This window comes from Ursus americanus, chromosome 21, assembly GCF_024610735.1.
Source record: "Ursus americanus isolate L20-20 chromosome 21, mUrsAme1.1.p, whole genome shotgun sequence".
Classification (NCBI taxonomy): domain Eukaryota; kingdom Metazoa; phylum Chordata; class Mammalia; order Carnivora; family Ursidae; genus Ursus; species Ursus americanus.
Genome location: NC_142147.1, coordinates 56,881,367 through 56,909,359, shown reverse-complemented (window position 1 = coordinate 56,909,359; position 27,993 = coordinate 56,881,367). Strand labels below are relative to the sequence as shown.

Sequence of the window (27,993 nt, the reverse complement as noted above, 5' to 3'; positions counted from 1 at the left end):
CCACACTGACGGCGCAAGGCAGAATCCACACTCGGGAGAAGCCCTACGAGTGCCAGGCGTGCGGCAAGGCCTTCAGGCGCATCGGGAATCTCACCTGCCACCAGAAGACCCACATGGCCGGGGAGGTGGCCCCGCGCGGGCCCAGCTCGGGGAGCAGGGCTTCCTCCCAGATAACCAACAACTGAGCCTCGCGTGCTGGGCCTGATGTTTCTCTTTAGACTTAGGGACCTCAAGAGATGCCCGTAAGGCTGGTGCCACATTCCTGAGAATCCGGTAAAGACAGATTCTGACAGCAGGGCCCGCTTCGTGGGTGCACAACCTATGCAACCACACAGGGCGCACACTGGTTTCACACTCTGCTGTCACCAGTCCCAGGGAGGAGAACAGACCAGGGGTTGAGAAACCACAACCCACAGGGCCAGACATGCTTTTGCATGGCCTGCAAGGCAAGAATGGTTTTTACCTTTTGGAAGGGTTGTAAAATAAAATGAAAAGAGTATGAGACAAAGAGCTTCTACGACCTGCAAAGGGTAAAATATTTACCATCTGGGCCTTCACAGAAAGTTGGCCAACCCATGGCCATCAACCAAGGGTAATCTGTGGGAATTCCAGGCTCTTTCACCGTGCTACGGCAAGGTCCCTGCTTGGTCGCAGGGTCTCCTTCCCTGGTCCTCTCTGGGTGGGCTCCACCACATTAGGTGGTGGGATGGCTCCATTCTTTCACCTTTAGGCCTTCCTGTGGGCCAGACCAGCCCCTGTCCTTGGTCCTGAATCCCACCCGCTGTCTGTGTACCTGGTGCTTAATCCAGAAGAGAATAAACGTGATTCTCTGTTCAGTGGCTGCTTGTTTGCAGCATGGTCTGGGTCTCTCAGGCAAGGGACGTTTGCCCAATGGGAGCTCTGTTCATTGCATTGGTTTGCTCCCACGGCCATGGCAAAGCACCACAGACTGGGGGGCTTAAACAACAGAAATCTATTTTCCCACGGTTCCGGAAGCTGGAATTCTGAGACCGAGATGTCCGCAGGGTTGCCTTCTCCTGTGGCTTCTCTCCTAGTCTTGCAGATGGCAGCCCTGTGTGTGCGTGTGTGAGCCCCTGGTGTGTCTCTCTCCTTATAAGGACAGCAGCCATAGGATTAGGGCCCACCCATATGACCTCATTAAACCACAATGATCCCTTTAAATACCCGTCTCCAAATACAGTCACATTTTGAAGTTACTGGGTATTGGGATTTCAACATATAAATCTGGGGGGACATATTCAATCTATGACATCCCCAAATGGCTAGAAGCTTGACCTTTTATAACTGTCGCTGATATCTACATGGTATTGGCAAGCATTCTCCGAGCACCTACCTGGGTGGCAGGGAGGGCCAGCAACCCTTATTTCATGGTGTGGAGCTCGTCCGGGGACACAGGTGTCCTGTCGGAGACCACATTTCCCACTTGCATCCAGGGTGGGGGGCTACCCCTCACCTGTAGAAAGAGAGAAGAATGTGTTCAGAAATGGCCGAGACTTTGCCACTTGCCCTTCCCCTACCTGTCCTCTGGATCCCCACCCCCAGGCATCTCCAGGAGAGGCAGTGCAAGATGGTGGAGAGAGACCCCATGAAGCCCACCCTCCTCCTAATTGGCTGTGAGGAATAATGTCCCAGGCCCTTGGGGTTCCTTGCTGCATTTAGTGCATGCTGACCCAGGCCCGGGACCTCACCCATCACCTCCACCCCTGATGGGAGGTCAGACACCATCCCTGTTTAACAGACAAGGAGGCCCTAAGGGAGCTCAGCAATCTGCACCTTGTAAGTGTGGGGACCAGCAGCAGACCCCAGGATCCGCTGACCCCGCAGCCAACCCGATCACACTGCCAACCACACAACATACACTACAGGGTTCCAGTGTGGTTCTTCCCCCACGTGTAGTTTGTGTGGCCTGTCCAGTTCTGGCCCAAAGAGCATTTCTTAAATAAATACAGAAATTGGGTACCATTCAGAAAACAGAAACACTGCACATAAAGAGTCTGTCTTTTCAGCAATCTGATCTCAAGCAAAGTATGTGTCCCCCGAGCTCCATTTCCTCCATTGGAAAAGTGGGATAATAATAGCACTCCGGATACTAGTTATTTCTTAATACATTTTTTTTAAAAGATTTTATTTATTTGACAGAGATAGAGACAGCCAGCGAGAGAGGGAACACAAGCAGGGGGAGTGGGAGAGGAAGAAGCAGGCTCATAGCGGAGGAGCCTGATGTGGGGCTCGATCCCGTAACGCCGGGATCAAGCCCTGAGCCGAAGGCAGACGCTTAACCGCTGTGCCACCCAGGCGCCCCTTAATACATATTTTATTATCGGTAATAGAGCATTATATTTATATTATATATTAGTTGTATTTGTATTGTTTATATTATTATATTTATTGTTTACTATTTATTCTTGACAAAATAGAGCATAATTATTATTAATAATGAAATACTAAAATATGAAGGCTGTGGGTGAGGTACGTACTGGATAAGGCATGTGCTTGACTCAGAGCACTTTACGTTCACGGGGATTCCATCCAGCACGTTGGGGCTCACAGCGGGGTTGGGTGGGTGCAGGGATTAGTCTGTGATGTGAGAGAAGACTGTTCTCCTGTAATTCCAAAGATTCCAAGGGACTCCTGGCTTTGCCTAGGAAGGCTCACCACTGCCTCACTGGGTTTCTGCAGCACCAGCCTCCTCCCCTATCAGGCTCCTGGTCTGACCACTCCCAGGCCACGAATCCACGGCTGTGAGGGGGAGCTGGCTGACCCAGGACACCCTTCCTCATATTCTGGGGTAGGCGTGTTGGGTCCCTGAGGTTCTGGTGGGGTCCCCAACAGTGGGGCAGTGTCTAGGCGGGAAAAGCAGAAGGGCCCCCTCCCTCTGGCTGCCGCTTGGCCAGAGGCCTGCAGGGAGCCTTGTCCAGCCACCCCTGCTCTGACTAGGGCAATGATGTATTCACCATGCCTTTTGTTTTCTGCCACTTTCACCTCTCGGGGCTTTGCTGACACTGGAGAGACTGCCCCTCCCAGAGCTAGCGAATTCCTAGAGACAGCAAACAACTCATCTGTAAATATGCTTTTCAAATGCCAGACAACGCATCCAGAGCGCCCACACCCCAAGAACCTTCTCTATCAGGCCCTCACACTCCAACCTCTGTTGGTCAGCCCTCAGCCGCCCAGGGCAGGTACCAGACAACTCCGGCAGCCCCCACGCACGCCGCTGAGATGATTCAAACCCTCACATCTTCAACCGGCTCACTCTGCCTCCCATGTTCCTTCCTGTGGGATGAAGGGACACAAGCTGCATCCAGGTGTCCAGGAACCGTGTTAGGTCTGGAGAGAACGGTGCGGTACCTGGGAAGACGTACTCACTTATTCATTATCCAGCTGGCTAGCATTTACTGAGTGCTATCCTTGACTCATTCATTCAGCATTTACCGAGTGCCTACTGTGTACCAGGCACTGTTGTGAGTCCTGGGGAAACAACAGTGAGCAAAATCGACCAAATCCCCAGCTCTGCCCTCACTCTAGTGAAGCAGACAGATGCCAAACATTAAAATCAGTATGAAGACAGGCTGTAGTCTGGATCAGGATCATGAAGCAGGGATGGAGCTACAATTTCAAACAGGGAAATCAGGCAGGTAATGGTTAAGTAGGGACCTTGTGTCCTTTGGGGTTCTCCAGAAAAACAAGCCATATCTTACTGTACGTGTGTATTTTATTATATATATCTCATTATATATACCATGTATTTTATTATGTATCATATACTATCATATAGCTCATTGTATATATCTTTTTTCTTACTTTATTTAAATTCAATTAGCCAACATATAGTACATCATCAGTTTCAGATGTAGGTTTCAGTAATTCATCAGTTGCATATAACACCCAGTGCTCATCACAACCCATGCCCTCCTCAATGCCCATCATCCAATTACCCCGTCCCCTCACCCACCTCCCCTCCAGCAGCCCTCAGTTTGTGTCCTATGGTTAAGAGTCTCTCATGGTTTGTCTCCCTCTTATTTCTTCCCCTTCAGATTTCCCTCCCTTCCCCCCTGCACTATTCCTTATGTTCCACATATAACTGAAACCATATGATAATTGTCTTTCTCTGCTCGACTTCTGTCACTTAGCATAATCTCCTCCAGTCCCATCCATGTTGCTGCAAATGTTGGGTAATCGTTCTTTCTGATGGCTGAGTAATACTCCATTGTATATGGACCACATCTTCTTTATCCAGTCATCTGTTGAAGGGCATCTCGGCTCCTTCCACAGTTTGGCTATTGTGGACAATGCTGCTTTGAACATTGGGGTGCAGGTGCCCCTTCTCTTCACTACATCTGTATCTTTAGGGTAAATACCCAGTAGTGCAATTGCTGGGTCATAGGGTAGCTCTATTTTTAACATTGTATGTATCTTATATATACACCCAAAATTATCTTATTTTACATAAATTGTACATATATTACATATATTATATAATGTATATTATGTAATATATATTAATTACTGTATAATTATATAATACAATGTATATATTATATATGTGTATTATATATATTACGTTTTATATTTATATTGAAGTATGAGTAGAAAAACATCCCACTTCTGGGCACCAGATGTGTGGGGGTCCCCCCACCCCCAGCCATTCTGACATCAGCTGGGTGTCCTACGATTCCCCTCAACTGTCTACCTGGAGGAAGCGTCGGATCCCACTGGTTGAGGGCTCCCCCTGTGCACGGTGTCAGAGGCCATTCACAAGCCCAGACGGTCACCTGTGTATCAGAGGTTCCCAGTCCCCATCCTCGGGTTTGCTCAGTTTGTTAGAGGGGCTCACAGAACTCAGATACAGTTCACTCACTAGGTCACTGGCTTATTATAAAAGGATCTGACAGAGGACGCGGACGCACAGCCGGACAGGAGGCACACAGGGAGAGGTCTGGGAGGGTCCCAAGGGCAGGAGCTCCTGTCCCCACGGAGCAGGGGTGCGCCCCCTCCCAGTATGTGGATGTGTTCACCACCTGGAAGCTCTCTGAGCTCAGCTAGAAGGCTGTGCTTTCGGGATTTTGTGGAGGCTTCCGCACCTGGGCGCAGCCAATTGTTAACTCCGTTTCCAGTCCCTCTCCCCTCACTAGAGAAGGGGGGGGCGGTGCTGAAATGCCCAAGCTTCATGGCTTGGTGTTTCCGATGACCAACCCTCCAGGGGCCCACCCGGAGTCACCTCATCAGAATAGCAGACACTGCTATCACCCAAACTCCAGGAAACTCCAGGAGATTGAGGAGCTCCGTGCCAGAGTAAATTTATACAAAAGATTCCTATTATCTCTCAAGGGGACACAAACCATTCAGTCAACAACACTGTTTTCCATGCTGTACATACATCCTCTCATTTATTGCCCACAACCAACGCATAAGGTGAGGACTGGTATTACCCCCACTTGACAAATGAGGAAACAGGTTCAGAGAGGTCAAGAAACTTGCCCAGAGTCACGCAGCAAGTGCAGACTTTGGATCTGAACCCAGGCAGTCTGGCTGCAGGGCCTCTGTTCCTCCTGGCTCCCTTATTCTGCCCCCTTTCCTTCCCTTACGGAGTGAGGGCTTGTTTCTCATCGATGGTGACAGTAACAGCAGGTGCTCGATTCAAGCACGGACTACTATGTTCCATTCTACATTCGTACAAGAACTGACTCATTCTCACGACTCCAGAACGTTACATAAAATTATGAAAATATGACTTGCCTTCCTCTCGGGCGTCTAGGGAAGGCGTGGGGGTGGCCTGTCCAGGGGTCGGGGCACGGGCTCTGCCACAACGAAGCCCCACTCCCCTCTGACCCCTGTCGCCCTCACGTTCAGGCTGTGTGATCTCACTCGGGTCTCTGAGTCTCCCTGAGCCTCAGTTTCCCCACCTGCGCAGTGGACGCTGTGGTGAGAACGCCAGCGTTTGTGTCACGTCCTAGGCATGAGCCCAGTGCTCGGCAAACACTAACTGTAGTGACGAGATGCTCCCACCGCCCCTTATGAGGATCGGTGTTGAATCTCACACCCCCTCTTCTGGGCCCTTCGGGAGGAATCTCACCTGCCTTGCTAAAAGTCCCCTGGCGTCTTCCAGTCCCTGTTAGATGTCTGCTCCTGAGCGGCCTTGCTGACCACCCAACCTGGACGGGCTTCCTGCCTTGGCTGGCTCTGCTGCTCTCCTGCCACCAGGCTCCCCTCCACAGCCTCACTCCGCATCTCAGGCTTCTCCAGCCCACTCACCGCTGCCTGCCCGGCGGCACTAGAACGTAAGCCCTGCACGCGGGAAGCTCATCCCTGCTCGGTGCTGCACCCCCTCCTCGGCTTGGGGAACTGCTGTAAAATGGGTGCCGCCGGGGCCCGGCCCTGTCCCAGGCCTCGGTTTCCCCCATCCCATCCCACTTTCAGGGATCAGGTGGCAGTGAGTGAAATGGGAGCTGGCGCTCCTCGCCTCACCCCTCCCCGTCCCTGCCCTGCGCCCCTTCCAGGAGAGCACTGGGCCGGGCAAGGGAACGTGGAGCAGGGAGAAGCAGAGGGCCTCCTGTCACCAGCAGGGGGAAGATGCCAGCTGAGGGTGGACCCGGGACAATGCAGGTGACAGGGCAGAAGGAAGCACAGCGGCGTGAAGACAACGGCAGCGGGCACAAGCCACCAGAGACCTGGCCTCTTGGCTCCCAGAAGGGCCGGAGAGGCGACAAGCTTCCCCACGTCCCTTCCTGACCACACTGACGCGGGTCTGCCACAGTCGGTGGGGGTGGAGGCCACCTGGTCCGGACACACAGCAGACGGCACTCCCAGCCCGTGGGATCCCCGTGGGAGCCAGCCACGGGAGCCACTTCTGATCCAGGTCCTAAGGCACCAGACTTGCCTCCTCAGAGCACTAACCCCCAGGCCCTGGTAGAGCGGTGGGAGGAGGTGAGATAGAGACAGGAGACAGACAGGAAGGCGGGCTTTGTTACCAAAGGCTCGGCATTGTTGGGTCCACCCGGGAGACAGGTGAGCCCCGTCAGACTCTCACTGCCCCATTTCAGGCTGAGGCCGCCACTGGGGGACAGGGGTCGGACAGAACGTGCTTGGGCTCACACGGCCGGGCTCCCTACTCTCCCCGGCCACCTTTCACACTTGTCATGGCTCACCACAAAGGCCTCCACACGTGCTGCCCTGGATTTGCCAAATGCTATTACCCCCACCTCTCCCCGCCAATCCCCATGCAGGTGGACTGGGCGACATTTCGTTCAGATGACAGGAAGGGAAGCGTGGGGATGGGGCATTCCAGCCACGTCGGGACAAGCAGACAAGCGGCCGCATCTCTCAGTTCCTGGGGGTGCCCCTGGCCAACCCCCTGTCCCAGGCCCCCCGCTACCCCTGCCCCTGCCCTGTGGCCGGGTGAAGGGAATATGGATGACGACGGAGGGGACTGAGGGCCCTCCTGGTCACCACGGCAGTGACAGCACTTCCCAAAGGAAGTGCCACGTGCAGTAAGACCTCCCTCTGATGATTAAAGCCAGAGCAGCCACGCGATTCTAAGCCCCATTCAGCCCCCGTGGCATAACACCACGGGGCCGCCTTCTCTGTATCCTCCCTCTTCCCCCAGATTCTGCTCTGGATGGAATGACCCCACGGCCACATCAGGGCACACGGCAGCTCAAGACCTGGGTCACTACCACGATTTCAGGGATGAGGGAGAGACCCAGATTTGGCCCATCCACACACGACGCTTCTCTGGTCACAGCAATCCACTGGTGGGTGAGTTCACAGAATGAAGCTTCGGGCTTTTGTGTCACTGTAAGAGGTCTGTCTCCACGGGGACGTGACTGAGAAAAAGCTCTGGGAACCACCATGAAACATGAGGGAAGCCAGGCCAAGGATGAGGCCGGCACAGGAAGGGAAAGCCAGAGCACCAGAGTCACACTCCTGATGCCGCGTCTGGAACAAACCTATCCTGATGCCCACCCGGCTGTCAGACACCCATCCGAAAAGCTGTCCGCCTTGATGATGCATTCGTGAGCAGCTGCTCTTCCTACTCACAACACAAAGTGCTTACTGATATAAATGATCTCTTCAGATGAATCGTTTACTCTTCTTGGACACCGGCGTCGGGAAGCACAGGACATTCGGAAATACCGGGACATTTGCGACAAGTAGCAGCGAGTGTTAAAACAGAAAGGGCAGCGTCAAAGGCCCCGAGAAAAGAGACTCTGGGGGAGAGCTCTGTGTAAACAAAGCGTCAGGTCAGCCTTAGGAAACTCACTCGGAGCTGCCTTCAAATTTAACTGCAAAAATCACCATAAAAACGGACAGTGTGCTCAGAGACGCAAACTTACTAAGTATTTAAACCTGAGAATCAGGCCTGCTGGTGGTGGCCTGCCCTCCCCCTCTCCCACAGGCACTGAGGCGGATCTTAACGGGACCACGAGTGCCTGTATCTTCTGCACCTGGTGACTGTTTAAAATGACACCGGTCTCTCTTAATTAAAAGTTTTATTTTTAAAAAATTTAACACTCTGAGAAACTTCGGCATCTGAAGTGCTTAGTGTTATTTGCTGACTCTGAAAACCACCTTTTCCCGCCCATTTACAACTTGCCAGCTTGGCGGCTTGGGGACGGACGGAAGGAGGGCCCCTCTGGCTTCCACCCCAGGAGGGAACTCTTGAGAGGTGACGACCTGAATCTGGACCAGATTAGGGTCCAGAAATGTCCCCACGCTCACTTATCGAGTCCACCTCCCCTCCAACCTCCTCCTGCATTTTCCTACTGAGCGTCGCCCCAGAGACACTGAACGCTTTGTCTGAGCTCTCACAGGTCATTCCCACGGCCTGGAACCCTGATGCCCGGGTTCCTGGAGCTCCTGGGAGTTTCCAGCCACCGTGCCCCCGACCACAGTCCCAAGTGCGTTAGACACAGAGGGACTTGCTTTCTGCTGTGGACGTGCAGGTGCCCCATAGGGAGGGAGCCTGTCCACAAGGCCCTAGGCGGAAGGCCCCTCTGGGGCAGGACTCCTCTAACCCGTGGGCGACCCTGTCCGAACATCTCGATGCCGCGGTGTGAAGGACCCCACCCCCCCGGTGTGGAAAGCCCCAGGACGAGGTGCCCCAGCTGCCCCCCTAGGTGTGGATCCTCAGATGCCGCGTGAGGTTGGTGTTGCGGCTGAAGGTCTTCCCACACTCTCCACACTTGTACGGCTTCTCGCCCGTGTGGATTCTCTGGTGGACCGTGAGCGAAGAGTTCTTGATGAAGGCCTTCCCGCACTGGCCACACTTGTATGGCTTCTCGCCGGTGTGGATGCGCTGGTGCTCGATGAGGTAGGCGCTCTGGCTGAAGGCCTTGCCGCACTCGCCGCACGCGTACGGCTTCTCGCCCGTGTGGCCCATCTGGTGCACGACCAGGGACGAGCGCCCCGTGAAGTGCTTCTTGCAGATGTAGCACTCGTACGGCTTCTCCCCGGTGTGGATCCGCTGGTGCTGGGTGAGCGACGAGTTCTTGCTGAAGGCCTTGCCGCACGCGTTACACTCGAAGGGCTTCACGCCGATGTGGAACCGCTGGTGCTGGATGAGGTAGGAGCTCTGGCTGAAGGCCTTGCCGCACTCGCCGCACACGTAGGGCTTCTCGCCCGTGTGGTTCCGCTGGTGCAGCGTGAGCGACGAGCTCTTGTTGAAGGCCTTGCCGCACTCCTTACACGCGTAGGGCTTCTCGCCCGTGTGCGTCCTCTGGTGCTCGGTGAGGTGCATGTTCTGGCTGAAGGCGCGGCCGCACACGTCGCACACGTAGGGCTTCTCGCCCGTGTGCGTCCTCTGGTGCACGATGAGGTGCATGTTCTGGCTGAAGGCCTTGCCGCAGTCCCCGCACGCGTAGGGCTTCTCCCCCGTGTGGATGCGCTCGTGCTGCGCGAGCGACGAGGTCTTGCGGAAGGCCTTCCCGCACACGTCGCACACGTAGGGCTTCTCGCCCGTGTGCGTCCTCTGGTGCACGATGAGGTTCATGCGCTGGCTGAAGGCCTTGCCGCAGTCCCCGCACCGGTAGGGCTTCTCTCCGGTGTGCACGCGCTGGTGGATGGTGAGGGACGACCGCTCGATGAAGTGCTTCCCGCACACGTCACACTCGAAGGGCTTCTCTCCCGTGTGGATCCGCTGGTGCTTCATCAGGGACGAGCTCCGGCTGAAAGCCTTGCCACACGCGCTGCAGTCGTAGGATTTCTTCTCCACATCGAGTCTGGATGGCTGACTGAGGTCCAGGTCCCTCGAGAAGGTCTTGGCACCCGTGACAAACGGCCGGGCCCCCTCTTCCCGTGGGCCTTCCGGCCATGGTGGGACCGGGCCAGAGCTCTGGTGGGTGAATGCCTTAAACTCCCGGCACGCGGGGCCTCGCTTCTGGGAAACCTCCAACCGCTCCAGACAGGTCCTTGTGTTTCCCTGCTGCCTCTCCACCCAGTCACCCTGTGTCCATGATCCTTCAAAGGCCAGACCGTGGGCACCATTTCTCGTGGGTCCCTCCACGACCACCCCAGCGGACGGTCTGTCTTCTGCACTGTCCTCCTTTGGACCCGACTCCTTCATTTCAGGTCTAGTCTCCAAGTCTGGGGGAGGGGAAAGAGAAGACGAAATGCATGGAGTTAACAATGCTGGGAGTAAGGAACCTCCAAAGCCATGGATGGATGAGAACAGGAAATCAGAGACACAGCAGGGCACGATGGAGACGCAAATGACAACCTGCTGATCGGAAGGGAAGCAATGAGCTGGTGACAAAGGTGGTTTAAGGAAGCAGAAGCGACATGAGGGGAGCAGAGGGAACTAGAAGTGTCCCTTCGGGAGAAGGAAGAGCAGTGAAAAGGACGCCGGCGGACAGGAGCTCGGAGGAGACATGTCTGAAGATAAACAACAGGAGGTAAGACAGCTTGGAAGGAGCAGACCTGAGGCTTCTGCAAACCCCAGCAAGGTTTAATGCAGTGGGTTCCCTACTTCCAGGGTTCATCCTGAATACCCCCCACCACCTAGGCTTCCCAAAGCACCAATTTTTATTAGAAATAGTAAGATGACAGCTGACCTCTGTGTGGCACGTGCTGTTTATCCTCCCTCTCCCCCGCGGCCAGCCAAGCTCCGTCCTTCCCTGTCCCACACAGTGCCCCTCACTCCCCTCCTCCACCCAGTCCCGGAGCGGTAGGTGTCCCTTAGAGCTGGTTCCAGGCCCTCCTGCCTCTGCACATCTGTCCCTGCCTGGTAGTCCCGGCCATGCCGCGGCTCCAATCCCCTCCCCTACGTGTATCCTGTTCATTTCTAAATCTCTATTTCCAGTCTAGGGGACGCTTCCAAGTTCCAGACTCTGTATCATGGGTCTAACGGCTTCATTCACAACATTTAAAAAACATGAAATCTTACACAAAAATCTCATTAAAAATGAGAAGATACTGCCACCTGGGGCCCTCCTTCCTCCAAGGCAACAAGAAGCCGGGGTGAAGCAGCAGCTGTTCCTGCTGCCCCATTTAAACCCTGACCTAGCCCACAACCACGGGCGTCTGAGACCCCTCCCCTAAGTCATGCCAAGCCATGCCAGGGGAGTCCAGATTTCAGTATCTTCCACATGCTGAGGCCTCCCAAATTTGCACCTCCCGCCCAGACCTCCTCTGGCTCTGCTGACGAATGTTCGAAAGCCTACTTGGTGTCCTCTTGGATACTGCAAGCCTAGTACATCTCATTCAGAACCTGTGGTTTGGGAACCCCTGCCCCTCCAAAATCAACGATAAAAAGAAAGCCTCATCAAAGAGACTTAGCAAAGTCAGTCAGACACAGAACGATCAATACTGTATGACTCCAGTCCTGTGAGGCCCCTGGAGCCATCACATTCACAGAGACAGAAAGTAGACCACGGCACCAGGGGCTGGGGGCCGCGGTGGGGAGAGGGTGTGTAATGGGGACAGAACTTCGGTTTTGCAAGATGGAAAGAGTTCTATGAATGGATGGTTGCGTCTGCACATCAGTGTGAATGTACTCAACGCCACTGAACTATACACCTAAAAAGGTTAAAATGGTACGTTTTAGGTCTCACTTGCCACTTAAAAAATTCAAAAAAAAAAAAAAAAAAGATGTAGCAGTCACCCTTGATTCACCCCTTTCCTCCCGTCATCCAGACCGCTAATTAGTGCCACTGGACACGCACAACAGCTTGGACTAGACCGAATCTCGCCATCACCCCTGCCGATGATCCAGTTAGCCACCCCGGATTTCCTGCCCGAAACGCAGCAAGACCCACCACCCTCACCCCTCTACGACACACTTTCCACTCAGTAGCAAGAGGATCTTCTTAAGAGTCAGACCAAACCCTCCAGTGTCCTCCCGGTGTGCTGAGAATCCAAGCCAGCACCTTCCCCCGGCCTACAGGGTCCTTAGGACGAGCCAGGTCCCCCGATCCTAACCTGTCTCCATCCATTCCTGCTCACTTGCTGTCAGCCACACTTGCCCTGTGGTTCCCTTTTTATTCCCTGCCAAGTTGTCCATGCCAAGTTCTTCCTGCCTCCGGGCCTTTGCGCCTGTCACTGCCCCACCCCACCTTTCCAATGGAGCACATCCTTCAGCCCTCAGCTAACATCCTCCACAGGGAGGCCTTCCCTGTCCACCCCACAGTGGAAAGGAACACCCCTCATGCTAGTCTCTTGCCTGTTTCATTGTGGGCGCTCATTAAGGTCTGTGGCAACTTTTGTCTGTCCCTGGATCTGTTTATTGCCAGCCTCCCTGTGGAAAGTGAGCTCCATGAGGACATGGACCTTGTTAGGCCCAGTTCCTGGAGCAGTGCCTGGCACACAGAAGCCATCAGATGAACCTTCACTGGGCACCTGCAACGTGCCTGGCGTACTAAGCCATCTGCATGGATCATTCCATGCAGCCCTGAAAACCACATGCGAGTTAGGTACTAAAGATTGTGCCCATTTTACAGATGAGGGAACTGAGGGTCTGAGAAGCAAGTCACAAACTCAAGGTCACAGCACACTCGAGGCAGAGCTGGGATTCAAGCGGTCTGATCCCAGAGCCACGGGCCCTGATGAGTCACTGTTTTTGCTGTGCGTTGCTTTCCTATTCCAGAGGAAAAGATGTGAGAAATAGTTAAGGTAGGGGAATGACTGTGGCTCAGTCGCCTTGGGGTGTGACGTGCTGTTCAGCTGTTAGTACAGATGGTGGCATGGGACGTGAAGGCCATGGGGTGGGGACAGGAAGGGGACGGCGAATCGGGGTGGGGCCAACGGGGTCTGACCGCGCTGGGATATCATGTGGCTGTGGCTGCAGAGATCAAAGCAGGCAAAGTCTCAGCTGTGAAAACAGTTGAAAGTCCTCTGGAGCAAATACTAACTTGAGAAGTCAGGAGACTGGAGGCAGAAAGCCAGCACATCCTGCAATCTAAGGGAGCAAGGGAAAGGAGGCAGCCTCCCTTTTATGGATTAAAACCCGTCAGGAGAGACCATTTGCAGAAAAGCAAACAGTCAGCCCTTAGCTATGAAAAGCTGTGAATACACAGCTCAGCGTCAGCCAAATTAAACCAACCGGCCACGCGGCGTTTCACCAAGACGCCTGGCAAACAGCAGAGCACCGACGACGTGCGGCTGGTGAAGTGCGTGGATGTGGGCGTACTTGCTGCAGTCGAGGGAAATGATAACAGGACAGTGTCTGCAGAGGCCACTTTGGCAAAAAGCTACTCATGTGCAAAACGCTATTCTTTCCTTTTGGTCTAAATAGGGATGTTGTTGTGGTAGTAGATTTCTTGTCTTTCACAGTTTCTTTTCCCATATTCTGTAATTCTACGATTGTTTCCGACCACAAAGTAATTCTCACTTGTTATTAAACATCAAACATCAAAAAATAACATAAAACGGAAGTCTCCTGCAATCTCACCTGTGTTAACCATTTGGTGTGTGTTTTCAGAACTTTCTCCCTAGTGCACATCTTTTGTAAAAAGTACATACAACATACCTTTATGCAAACACACATATGTATGCACACTTTCTTTCCCCTCAAATGGGGCTTCTGGCCCAGGCAGAGTAACAGGGATAAGATTTCCCTTCAGTCTACAGCCTAAAGCAATGGGGAAGGGTGGGGGGAGGACAAAATATATAAAATGAAGGTTATAAGACACTGGACATCAGCCAATAAAGGGCAATGTTACCTGAGAGGTGGGATCAGAGAGGCAGACCCCACGACCACCCAGCTTACTCATAGGAAAGGCTGCAAACTGCTGCATGCGGCCTGGGGGAGAGGGGGTTGGACACTGAGGCAAAGCCCGACAGACTCCCTGAGCAGAGAGAGTGCCCTGGAGATCTGCGAGGTCCTTCCCCCAGCATCAGATTCCTGGTCAGAACGTGCAGACATGGAAACTACCCAAGCTTGGGAAAACACACCCAAAGGATTTGAAAATGTACCCAGAGCCAATCAAGGCTGGGAACAGTGCCTTCTCACCCCAGCCAGCCACGAAACCCACACCATGTAATTCACAGGCACTGGGCAGAACACTCAGAGGGTCATGAGGGGAGCAAGCTGTCTAGACTGAGCGCAGGTCACAAAGGCAGACACTGAGAGCAGATCAAATGACGCGGTGTTGGTGTCACGACAGACACAAAAGGAGGAGACAGAACAGAGCCCAGAATTAGACCCACACATACATATACGGACAATTGATTTTTGACAGACGTGCAAAGGCGATCCAGTGGAGAAAATTCAGTGGAAATTTTTCCAGTGGAAAAGTGCGGTCTTTTCAACAAACGGTGGTGGAACAATTGGATATACAATTGATGGGGAAAAAATGAGCTTCAATTAACACTGTGCATGATTACAAAAATTACCTCTAAAGGGATCACATAACAAAACACAAAACCTAAAACTATACGACATATAGAAGAAAACCTTTGTGGCCTTAAGATAGGCAAAGATTTCCTAGATACGACACCAAAAGCATGATGCCGGAGGCAATGATGGATAAATCGGACTACATCTAATTAAAGTGTTCTGCTCTGCAGCAGTTCGTGCCGGGGCACTTGGATACCCACATTCGGGAGTGACATTAGACCCCTTTCCTACACAATTCACGAAAATTAACTCGAAATGGACCAAAGACCTAAATGAAGAGCCAAAATTGCAAAAGTCTTAGGAGAAAACACAGGAGTGAACCTTAGTGGCCCTCGGTCAGGCAACGGTCTCTCAGACAGGCCACCAAAAGCACGCAAAACAGCAACAACGCACACCCCCGAGAATGGCTAAAATGACAAAGACTGCGCATACGAAGCTCTGACGAGCGCACGGAGCTCCTGGAACTCCTGGGCTCCGCTGGCGGAAATGTAAAATGGTACCGCTGCTTTGGAAAAACATCCAGCAGTTTCCTGAGACGTTAGTACACACCTACCACGGGATTCAACCATTCCACTCCCCGGTGTTTGCTCAAGAGAAAGGAGAGAAGGGTCCACAGTGGACGCCATACGCACGGGTTCACAGCAGCTTTATTTGTGGCAGCTCAGAACTGGAGAAACCCAAATGTTCATCAACGAGTGGACGGAAAACAAGTCGTGGCCTATCCGTGACGTAGACTATTACTCAGCAATAAAGAGAAGTGAACTACTCATACATACAACATAATTATGCCGAGTGAAAGAAATCGACCAAAAAAAAAAGAGTATGTGCTGTATGAGTGCACATATATAAAATTCCAGAATACGCAAATTAAACCACGGTGCCCTAAAGCACTTACACGTAAAGTGGTTGCCCAGGGAATGGAGGGTGGGTGCGGGAAGCACAGGGAGATATTACCAAGGGGCAACGGATATGTTCATTATCTGGATCATGGGGATGGTTTCCCCCTGGGTGTATACAGATGTCAAAATGCATCAGACTGTTTGTTTTAAATACGTGTAGTTAATTGTAGGACAATTATACTTCATGAAAGCTGTAAGAGAAATGGGAATACATGCTCGTTCCGGAAGTTGGTGGTTTAAGGAACGTCTTTCCGTGTCAGCGTCTACAAAGAACATGTGTCTCTGATGAGCTACATGGTCTCCATCCTACTGACACGATTTGATATGTTTAGTCAGTCTTGTATGGGTGGGCGTTTAGGTCATTTCTCCTTTACTTCCTATGTAAAAGTTTGCACACTCACAGGAAGATAGCTAACGGACAGATCCCTAAAAATGCAACCATTCAAAATCTGTTGATAACGCCAAACTGTCCTCCAAAATTGCTGTCCCAACTTTATATTCCTAAAATGAGAAAGTCCTTTTCCCTACACCTTCACGATATAGGCTATTATCATTCCACACGGGCAAAAACTATTTCTTTGACTATTGGTAAGGTTTTAAAATCTTTTATAAAGTGTGATTTTGTATATTTCTACATTTATGAACTGCCAGCTCCTATGTTTGGTCTACCTTTCTAACATTCTGTTTCTTATTTCATTCTTGTTTATTTCTAGGAGCTCTTTATATAATTATAATCCTTTGCTATTATACGTGTGGTAAATATTATTCCCCCATTTCATTACCTATCAACTTTATTTTTATCTTTAAACTTTCTACATAGTCAAATCTGTCCATCCTTTTTCTTATTTCTTTGTAGTCCTCAAGTGATAGGCCGATGGTGAGCAATTCAGCGAAGCTGCCCCCTTACCCAGCGAGACCAGGTTCCTGTAGTTCTCCAGCATCACATCTCTGTACAGGTCCTTCTGGGCAGGCTCCAGCTGCTGCCACTCCTCCTGGGTGAAGTCCACTGTCACATCCCTGAACGTCACTGATTCCTGAAAGAGGAAACCCACAACCACTCACCGCAGGGCCCTGCTCACAGAGGTCTGGAGAAATGGCCAGAAAAGCCAAGAGGACTTAAGGGAGGCAGACAGGATGTATCTGGAGTGATTTCAACAAGGTGCAGAGTTCTGAGGGGACCGACCACTCAGTGTTCTTGGTACCTACTTCTAGTGGGATGGTCCTCTGACAGAGAAACAAAACAAATATAAGGTTGTTCAGAGCAGAAAGTCACGCACTTTAGAAACAGAGAAGGAATCAAAGGTATAATGACCATAACCCTGTGAATGGACATGTGCATTAGTTGCTCAATAAAGACAGAATCCTAGATGGAACCTACTAGCTCCACACACTGTCCTGAGCCCCTACGGAGCTGCAGGCACTGAGCCAGGTGCTGGGAGACAGACACAGAAAGTTCAAGAACTAGCTCCTCGTGGACGAGGCACACGAACACAGACATGATTGACCGGCAATGTGGTCAATACCACCGTGAAGGTACGAACGAAATCCTCCAGGTGCATGAGCAATGGCAGCTTTAGGGGGTGTCCAGGAAGACTTCAGAAAGGTGACACCGAATGTAGTCGGAGGGGCCGGTGAGTGGTTGGGTCTGTGGGGGGAGGCTAGATCAAGACCTGAGGCTTAAGAGGCAGATTAGGCCATGGGCAACAGTGGGGAGTTCCTGGGGTGGAAGCCTCAGTGTCTTCCCAGCGGATGCTGTAAACCCTGTGGATAAAATGAATATCCTGTAGCACGGCAGGAAATGACGACGGGGATGACGTCAACCACCACGGTGACAAGACCTACCACTTATTATGCAGCTGCTGTGGGCCGGGTCCTATTCGAAGCACTTGTTGTAGGCTGAATTATGCCCACCCCCGAGTCCTATGTGGAAGTCTGAACCCCCAGCACCTCAGAATGCACATTATTTGGAAACAGGGACACTGCGGATGTAATGAGCCAAGATGAAATCATACTGGAGTAGGGTGAGCCCTTAATCCTACGTGACTGCGTCCTTATAAAAAAGACATTTAGACACAGACATGCCCACAGTGAGAACACCATCTGAAGACTGGCGTTATCCTGCCACAAGCCCAGAACTATGAGAAGCTCGAAGGGAGGCCTGGAACGGCTCCTTCTCTGTGGCCTTCAGAGGAAGCATGGCCCTGACGACACCTTGACCGTGGGGACTTCATCCTGTAGAACCGTGAGAAGACAGATTTGCATTGTGAGCCCCCAGTCTATGGTACTTTGCTATGGCAGCCTTGGCAAACCAATACATCCGTCCTGCTCACTATGATATCCCCAGCACTTTGTACAGTGCCTGGCATCAGTAGGCGCTCAATAAATAGCTCATGCATGAATAAATGGATCGATGAATAAGGAGGCCATGAGAATTAAGTTAATCCATGTTTGCTGCTCAGAACAGTACCTACATACAGTAGGTGCTCAATAACCACTAGCTACTGTTACTGCCACCCACAGGTCCTTGGCTCCCTCCAGTGCACTGAACACCACCCCCACCCTGGACCCTGAACCATGGCTCATCCTCGCAGGGAGGAGAACTCATCTGTTGGCCAGTTCTTTCCCTGTCTCCAGTGCCTGCCCAGTGTGGGCTCACGCTGGCCTCCCCGTCTCAGGGGCCACCATCACTTGATGCAGACACAGCATCCAGCAGTGGTTAAGGATCTGGACTTGAGGGGTGCCTAGGTGGCAGAGCGGTTAAGCGTCTGCCTTCGGCTCAGGGCGTGATCCCGGCGTTACGGGATCGAGCCCCACATCAGGCTCCTTCGCTATGAGCCTGCTTCTTCCTCTCCCACTCCCCCTGCTTGTGTTCCCTCTCTCGCTGGCTGTCTCTATCTCAGTCGAATAAATAAATAAAAAAATATATATTAAAAAAAAAAGATAGCATGCATTATTTAAAAAAAAAAAAAAGGATCTGGACTTGGGAGTCTGGTAGCCTGCGATGAAATCCTGGCTCTGTCCCTCCTAGGTTGTGTTTCCTTGGGCTACTGTTTCAACCTTTCTGAGCCTCATTTGCTCAATGGGCTTCCTAACAATGTCCCCCTCTGCGGGTGACACGGTCGTTAAGTGAGGTAATGCATATATGCTCACAGCACAGCATCCGGTACGGCTGCAGGAAGCTCTCGATGAATGCCACCTTTTGCTATCATCATTTGATTAATTTTGACATTTCATATATATCTTACGTATACTTTTTACTATTAATAATAATTATTATATGATATTATTATTGGATTCTTTGACCTAATACATCCTTTGACCAGTCCTGCTAATAATTACTTCTTTTTTAAAAAACACCACTTTATTGAGGTATGATTGCCATACAAAAAGCCGTGAATATTAATTAATGCAATTTGATAAGTTTGGAAAGTATACACCCACGTAACCACCACTCCAATCTTAAACTTAGCCATCACTTTCAAAAGTTTCCTCCTGCCCCCTTTTAAAATTTATTTTAAATTTTTTATATGATAATTCCTTCAGAAAATCTTCCTTAAGCATGTCTCCTCTCAACTCACTCGCTCAATAAACTATTTACTGAGCAGGTCCCGTGCACCAGGCCTGGCTGGGGGTGCACAGAAATGCACCCAAACCACAACGGACGGTCTTGGAAGTCTTAGAGCCTACACCTTATTGCAAAAGGGCGCTGGGAGGGCAGAGAGCGGACCTCCCCTAGAAGTGGAGCTTAACAGCAAATGCACCAAGCTCTTGGAGTCCTCCTAAATAATGTAGGTAAAAGAACAAATCGAGACAACCAGCACAGACAAGTTAAAAATGAAGACATGGTGCAGCTGCTCTGGAAAAGAGTCCGACAGCTCTGTCAATGGTTAAACACAGTCATCACGGGAGCGGGCAATCCCACTCCTGGCATGTACCCAAGAGAAATGAGGACACGGGTTCAAACAAAACACCCATAACGTTCACTGCAGCTTTACTAACAATAACCAGAAAGTGGAAACAACCCAAATGTCCATCAGCTGATGAATGAGTGAATAAACGTGCCCTCTCGCCGCCGTGGAGTATTACTCAGCCCTGAAAAGGAAGGAAGCGCTCGCACGTGCTACCACATGAAGGGACCTCAGAATCATCATGCTGAAAGGAGATACAGAAGATCACACAGCGTGTGGTTTCATGTACATGAAACGGCCTGAATGTGAAAATTCGCAGAGACAGAGAGTAGCTTAGTGGTTGCCAGGGCCAGGGGGTCACTGGGGAAATGGGAATAACTGCTAACGGGCACACATTTCCTGTCTGCCTCATGAAAACGTTCTAGAACTGACTGCGGTGACCGCTACACCACTCTGTGATTAGAACTGCACGTGCTGTGGTAGGCGGGGTGCGTCCCAATAAAGGGGTTACAGAAACGAAGACGTGACAAACCGAAAGTCACAGACAAGTAAACCGACACGTTCACACAGCAAATTAAATTTCAGGGAGATGTAAAAGATTCCAAAGTTCGTGGTTATCATCCAAATGATAAAAAAGGAAGAAAATACAGGTCATGTGTGACCTGCGAACAGAGACCTTAAAGGTAACGATGACAGCACAGAAGGAGAGGCAGATTTGGTTTTAACAATCTGAAATGCTTTTGTATTTTAAAAATGTAGAATAAATGAAGAAACAAAGAGCGAGCCTGGGAAGAATATTTGCCACGACTACTTACCCACGCGCGCGCCTGAAATTCCAATACTGAGAGTCTTGTAGACGGTAAAGCGCAAGACAGATAAGCTACCCTCCCGCAGAAACAGCTAACAAACATTTCCTGAAAATAAACCCTCACTAGTAATACAGACAATGCTACTCAGAGAGAGTGTGACGCCGTTTGTCACCCATCCCGCTCAAAGTCTATACCATGTGTCATGTATATCCCAAGTGCAGAAGAAAGTCTGACAACGGGCCCACGCAAACCTCTCCTCCAGCCAGGCGGGAACACATACTGCCACCACCGGTGGGGAAAGCGCTAGGACACTCATGAAGGCCTCAGAAACACCCCACCCAGGATTCCTCCTCAAGGAAGCACCCCTAAGAAATCATACGAAATGCACGGAAAGACTTATGCGCCAGCCATGTCCCTCCTGACATTGTTCGTAATCTCGAGTAACTGGAAACCAATAAATGTCCCACAACAGGGGAACCACAAAGGAAACCAGCTACAACCCTTCGATGGAATTCTTACGTAGCCATTAAAATGGATGTTATGGGGAGCTTTTAACTATGCGGAGAAATGCTTAGGATGAAAGCTTCAACAACAACAAAAAAAACAGGATATAAAAACTGCTTAGCCAGGGTGATTCTCATTTTTACGAAACATGCATCCAGGGAAAGAAAGACACACAAACACTCAATAGTGGTTATCTCCTGGGGTAAGATCACAGGTCACTCTGATTCTCTTCACTGTGTTCTTCTGGATTTTTCTAAGCTCTTTATAATGATCACACATTTCCTCACCTACCAGGAATTTTCTTTTACTTTTATGATAGACTATTTACAGCATCAAAATTTTTTTTTAAAAAGTGTTCAAAATCATTAGCCATCAGGGAAATTCAAATAAAAACCACACTAAGATACCACCTTACACCAGTTAGAATGGCAAAAATTGACAAGGCAAGAAACAACAACTGCTGGAGAGGATGTGGAGAAAGGGGATCCCTCCTACATTGCTGGTGGGAATGCAAGTTGGTACAGCCACTCTGGAAAACAGTGTGGAGGTCCCTTAAAAAGTTAAAAATTGAGCTACCCCATGACCCAGCCATTGCACTACTGGGTATTTGCCCCAAAGATACAGACGTAGTGAAGAGAAGGGCCATATGCACCCCAATGTTCATAGCAGCATTGTCCACAATAGCTAAATTGTGGAAGGAACCGAGATGCCCTTCAACAGATGATTGGATTAAGAAGTTGAGGTCCATATGTACAATTGAATATTACTCAGCTATCAGAAAGAACGAATTCTCAACATTTGTTGCAACATGGACGGCACTGGAGGAGATAATGCTAAGTGAAATAAGTCAAGCAGAGAAAGACAATTATCATATGATTTCTCTCATCTATGGAACATAAGAACTAGGAAGATCGGTAGGGGAAGAAAGGGATAAAGAAGGGGGGGTAATCAGAAGGGGGAATGAAACACGAGAGACTATGGACTCTGAGAAACAAACTGAGGACTACAGAGGGGAGGGGGATGGGGGAATGGGATAGACCGGTGATGGGTAGTAAGGAGGGCACGTACTGCATGGTGCACTGGGTGTTATACGCAACTAATGAATCATCGAACTTTACATGAGAAACCAGGGATGTACTGTATGGTGACTAACATAATATAATAAAAAAAACATTAAAAAAAAAAAAAAAAGGTGAAACTCACCAGATGACTATGCAGCCAAACAACTGATGTTTGTAAAGTTTATGAAGTTTCAAAATAAGGGAAATCCCTACTGATTAAATTTGGGTGGGGAAAAAAAATCTCAATATTAAAATGGCAGAGCCAAAACTTGGTCAGTTTTTTAAAGTAATAATCAGAGAAGGAAGAAAATAAATGACTACACAAATATCCATATGCTTTAGCTATGGGGAAAGGGACTATGGGTAAATTATATTGTCTTACCTACAGTTTACTGGGTTTTCCCTGTTTTCTAGAAGGGGTATTTACGTGTTATTTTTTTTATTATGAAATATTTCTGGCATAAAAGGAAATTTAGAGAAAAATACAACAAACCACCATACGCATACCACCCACTAAAGCACAAAACCTACTAGCGGGAGCCGCAGACGCCCAGCTGCCCTGGCCCGTCCTGTCCTCTTCCCTCTCCCCAGAGGTAACCGCTGTCCTAAGCATGTGGGCCTTGTTCCAGCCTGTGTTGTGTACTTTCACCACGCGTGTGGGTGCTCAGCGACATTCACGTGTCTGGTACTGTGTGCTGCCCAGGCCCCGCTGCAGGGGACGTTTCCGCACTTGATGTGATGTGTTTAAACCACCACTTCCCAGTTGCCCACTTGTCTCCTGAAAGCCCGGAGGACAGAGCCGGTCCCTCCCAAGCTGCCCTGTCCCCCTCGGCTGACCGAAGCCAGCGTCAGGGGCAGGCAAGGGGCTGCTGGGCCCAGAAAGGGCAGAGGAGAGCAGCATCCATGCACGTGACCCATCCTCCTCAGGACAGACACAGGCCCCTGGAGACAGCTCCGAGTGAGTGAGCCCCAGGGGGGGCTTGGGCGTCAGAGTGTCATCCCTGGGCAGGAGTCCTGCCCCTTGGGCTTGAGCCTCTGGAATGGAGTGTGAGAGGGTGACATGACTCACCAGGGCCTCGTCAGTCAGCAGCTGGGTGGCCATCCCTCCAGTGCCCAGGGTGACGGGAATGGGCGGACTATGGTTGGGAAAGAGAGAGAGGACACAGTGAGAGACTAGGCCTGGGCCTGCTTCTCACGGCAGACAGGACAGACAGACACATACCCACCAGGAGACAGGCAAGGAGGGACACACACACCCCTTAAAAACAAACAGTAAGCACGCCTCCTCTGTGCAAGACTCTCGACGGACATCTCTCCTTTCTCTTAAAGCCCCACAAAGTAAGTCCTACTTCCACCCACCCCATTTCACAGAGGAGAAAACTTGAGGTCCAAGGGATAAGCCACTGGCCCAAGATTACACAGCTGGGAACGGAATGGGGCAGAGTATGTCCCGGTCTAGGCGCTTGCTGCCTCTCCAATGCACGCCCAGACACCCTCACACCCGCACATCCATTCCCACAGGCTGCTGGGAGCAACAGGACCCTCTGCCTTCTCCCAGCCACCCTGCTCACACCCCCCTCTCAGGTCTGAGTGCTGGTCTGAGGCCCCACTCCCCACCCCTGCAGGTGATTCCCCACATCTCACGGGGGTAACCGTGGGGTTCAGCTAACTGCTACACGAAGGAACTTGGGGCCTTATAGTGCATAGTAAGAACTCAACACACAGCAGCTATTATTACTGTTGTTGGTTGAGTATGTTCCGAAGACTGGGGTGCAGTCAGCTTTGGTCTAAAGTATCTCCTTTCTTACAGCAATGCCCCGCTCCTGTTTATGGCAATCACAAAGAATGCCCCTTTAAACTAAGCTGATTTAGGGGCGCGTGGGCGGCACTGCCAGTAGAGCATCCAACTCTTGGTTTTGGCTCAGGTCGTGATCTCAGGGGTCCTGGGATCGAGCCCCACGCTGGGCTCTGCACTTGGCGAGGAGTCTGCTTAAGACAGTCTTGCCCTCTCCCTCTGCCCCTCCCACTTGTGTTTGCTCTCTCTCTAAAATAAATAAAATCTTAAAAAAAAATAAATAATAAACTAAGTTGATATAAATAAAATAAATAATTTTAAAAATCAGTGAGCCGATTTAAATAAAAGACAAAGCCACTGGACAGGTGGCACAAGTTAGCGCAAATTCTTAGAGTTTAGGACATGCTAGTTCAGTCCTGGCTCCATGGTGACCTGCCAGGACTTGCATGCCTCCCATGATGAGGAGCTCACTAACTGTGTCACCAACACCTCTGACTGGAATCAAGTTTTCCTTCTGCTACAAGCCAAAATATGCCTCCCTAAACCTCCCCCTGAATCACTTGAAAACCTGCAGTCCTCTCGTATACAAAAGCCCTTTAACTACTGTGCCATTTCTCAAGGAGCCCGAAATCACCAGGGATGCTTACTATTATTCAAAATACACATCCCTTGGTCCCTGCCCAGACCGCTGAGTCAAACCATCTGGGATGGGGACCGAGAATCATTAATTTCCAAATGAGTTTCTTAAAGTGCAAGAACCATGAAAACAAAGAATGATCTTTTTGAGGCCAAAGGGGGGCCCCCCACTTTCACAAGCAAATGTTGTAATTTTAACTCACATGTAAGGACAGGTTGGCAGAAGCCTTTAGAACACCAGTTCTCCACTAGGGGGTGATTTTGGCCCCAGGAGACATTTGGCAATGTCTGTAGACATTTGTAGGTGCCACAACTTGGGAGAGCATGCTGCTATGGGCATTTGGTGGGCGGAGACCAAGCGTGCAGCTGCACAAGATGGGCCCCACAGCAAAGACTGCCAATGGCACGGAGGCTAAGAAGCCACAGTGGGCTCAGGTCTCTCACCACTTCCCATCCGCAGACTCCACAGCACCACGTCTGGCCTGTAGCAAGCCCTCAATAAAAATGTCCTCCAGCTTAAAACCCTCCTGTGGCTTCCCACAGCATGAGAAATCATCCACAGTCTTCCCACCTGCCCATGTGTCCCTTATGGTCTGCCCCTGCTGGCCATCCTCCTCCCACTACACTCTCTCCTCCAACACTTGGCCCCAGGCACACTGGTCTTCACATCTGCTGTTCCCTCTTCAGGGGATGCTCTTCCCACGGCAAGCTCCTTCTCACAGTCAGCTTAAGTGTCACCTCCTTGGAGAAGTAAGTCCCCCACCCCCAGGCCCCTGAGCTCAAGCAGCACCACCCCCACCCCCTCCACCATCTTCCTACAGCACATATGATTATCAATAACTGTCTTTTTAAAGAGGTGTTCTCAAGTTCCTCATCTGTCTTCCCTCCACCAGAATGCGACCCCCTGGGAAGCAGAGATGATCATTTCTGCACAGTGTCTCTGGCATCCAGGACAATGTATGGCACACAGGAGGCACCCAAACACAGAGGGCAATGAATAGATGAGCAAACTTCTGGTGCTGGCAAAGACACAAAGAAATGTGCCCTCTCGCACACAGCTGAAGGAATGGGAGTCCCTCACATTTCCAGAAAGTGAGCTGGCAATATATGAACCCCATAACCCAGCAACCCTGAGACTCTGCCCATAGCGATAAAAGCTCTGCGTAAAAGGTTGTAACACAGAAAAAAGACGTTTATCGTAACGCTATTCATAGAGGCAAAAGGCCAACCAACCAACAAAAAGTCCTGGGAACAAAATAATAAGTACCCATCAGTAAGGGAAAGGCCACATTATGAAGGATCAGGTCATCTCTACAAAGGAGGGGTTAGTTCTGCATCTACTCACATCCGTAATGTCACGAAGTGAGAAACACAAGTTAGACCAGAGTTTTATACCTGACTTTAACCTCTCTACTTAAAGACAAACCAGGACCTGTGGGTGGGTGTGCTTCTGTGCAGCATTTCTGAGCCTGGGGAAGGCCATGGAATGATGGACACCAGGCGGTGCCTTGAGGGAACAAAGTGGGAGTGAGAAGGAGGCGTTATTCATTGATTTCCTTCGTATTCTTTTGTTTCCCTGGATGCAGTAATTTCATACTACTGTTGCAATGTTTGAAAAAAGATTTAACTTTTTAAAAGGTATTCTTTTCGGACTGGCCGTCTCTGACTCCTGTCCTGCACTGTGAGGTCAACAACACTTGCTCCTTTGGCGGGACATGGACAGAACCAGAGCCAACTTACTACGAGGCACAGCGAGCCAAGGGCCCCTAATATCAAAAAAGGTGAATGTAATCCAACCCAGATTATATTTGTCCTTATAGCAGTGGAATCACAAACTGTAATTTAAAAAAAATTTTTTTTTTTAAAAAGGAGCCCATGAACTCACAGTGGCTCTGTAAGGTAACACACGCACAGGGCTGGGGACTGTTGAACCCAGTGTGGCGCGAGATCTGGGCCGCTGCAAAGCCAGTGGCTCCCTCCTTCCTCCTGTTCCTCTGAGCTTTCTGGTATTTCCTTCCTTCCATTGTTTCTAGGGGAGAATCCCATGGGGAAAAACCCTGGAACTTTGTCTCAGATGAGTTGAAAGGAAAAAGAATTTCCCATTTGTCTGGTAGCTAAGCGTGGGGGCTCTGGAACCCAGACGCCTGGGTACAGAGCTGAGTGACTTAGTCTCTGAGCTCAGTTTCCCCATCTGTAAAATGGGGGTGATAAGGGCTCCCACCTCAGAGTTACTGGAAAGCGTCTAAATGAGGTAGTCCCAGCAAAATGCCCAGAACAGCACTCTGAGTGGCCAATACACATTCCCTGAACGAATAAACCCCAGGTCAGGCCGGGGTAAGGGTCAGGACTCCCCAGAAAAAGGCCCTCTGAGAGGAGGCAGGAAAAGGCAGGAAAAGGAGCACCCCACTCAGCCCCACATGCCTCCAGCCTCTCCAGAGCCTTCGAGGGGCCAGACAAGTCTGTGAGGGCCTGGAAGGAGCTGGGGCCTCTGGGGGGCCCAGGCGAGGCCCACCTGTCCAGCTTTTGGGGGGGCACACCCAGACGCACTCACACACACGCACCCTGCAATGGCCAAAGACCGCGACACAGGCGGACACGCTGACGGGGGTGGGCCTCAGACAGACACACCCCACACCCAAAGACACAGCGCCAGAGTCCAGGACCGGACACAGGTGCGCCCGGGGCCGGCACCCTCAGACGCACTCTGGCCCCGCGAATGAAGGCGGACACGCGCACAGACGCGCACAGGCCAGCACCGGTCACAGGTGCGCACCCACAGACATCACGGCAGGCAGGCGCGCAGGAAGCAGGCGCGCAGGTGGCCGCCCCGACTCGCGCGGACTTACACACGGGCACGACGGCGGAGCCAGCGCACACGCGGTCAGGCACACGGATCCGCCTCCTTTCTCCTTTTCGACCGGAGCCCCCTCTCCACAGCCCTCAAAGCCTCCCCAGCCCCTCCCCGCCCGCGGTCCGCACGCCCCTCACCTCCCCCGGGCGAGAGTCGGTCCGCGCACCGGGAGCGGGGTGAGGAACCCCGCCCCTCCCCCCTCTCCTCCTGCCCCGCCCCGCCCCGCCCGCAGCCGGACTCACCCGAGCCGCTCCGCCAGGACAATGACCCGCGCCCGCTGGGCCCGCCCGGCCGCACTGCGCCTGCGCGGTCGGACGGACTACACTACCCAGAGGCCCGCGCGCCGCCGCCTGCCTTCGGGCCTTCCGCCGAGCAGAGCCGAGCGGAGCCGAGCTCACCCGAGATCCGATCGCGCCCTTCCATCCCCGGGAGGTCCCAGTCGCACGGCGACCTAGGAGGCGGAGGCGGGGTGTGTCGGGGGAGGAGGGAGAGGGCGGGGCGAGAGCGAGGGGGAGGGGGGAAAGGGAGGAGAGGGGGGAGGGGAGGGGAAAAGAGAGGGGAAGGGGAGGAGAGAGGGGAAGGAAAGGGGGAGAGGTGGGAGGGAGGAGGGGAGAGGTGGGAGGGAGGAGGGGAGAGGGGAGAGGTGGGAGGGAGGAGGGGAGAGGGAGAGGTGGGAGGG

At 51.5% G+C, this 27,993-nt stretch overlaps 2 protein-coding genes across 8 annotated transcripts in view; both read right to left on the bottom strand.

Annotated features, from left to right (window-relative positions):
- The window catches only part of SMIM17 (small integral membrane protein 17), a 34,276-nt gene extending 32,808 nt beyond the window's left edge, over positions 1-1,468 (bottom strand). The window contains exon 1 of the mRNA XM_045774235.2: positions 1,355-1,468. The gene's annotated coding sequence lies outside the window, so the exon portion shown is untranslated. The remainder of the gene's footprint in view (positions 1-1,354) is intronic.
- A 2,247-nt stretch (positions 1,469-3,715) lies between these two features.
- On the bottom strand, positions 3,716-27,759 carry ZNF71 (zinc finger protein 71). 7 transcript variants are annotated; one of them, XM_087853309.1, is made up of 4 exons: positions 27,557-27,759; positions 23,102-23,168; positions 16,658-16,784; positions 3,716-10,602 (listed from the first exon to the last, which is right to left on the bottom strand). In XM_087853309.1, the coding sequence occupies exons 2-4, from the start codon at positions 23,132-23,134 to the stop codon at positions 9,134-9,136; spliced, it is 1,629 nt and encodes a 542-aa protein (XP_087709435.1). In that variant the 5' UTR covers positions 23,135-23,168; positions 27,557-27,759; the 3' UTR covers positions 3,716-9,133. The 7 variants fall into 7 exon arrangements, with proteins under 7 accessions (XP_087709435.1, XP_045630170.1, XP_087709434.1 ...); XM_045774214.2 differs by lacking the exon at positions 27,557-27,759 and adding an exon at positions 27,452-27,491; XM_087853308.1 differs by lacking the exon at positions 27,557-27,759 and adding an exon at positions 27,310-27,407.
- Between the last annotated feature and the right edge of the window lie 234 nt (positions 27,760-27,993).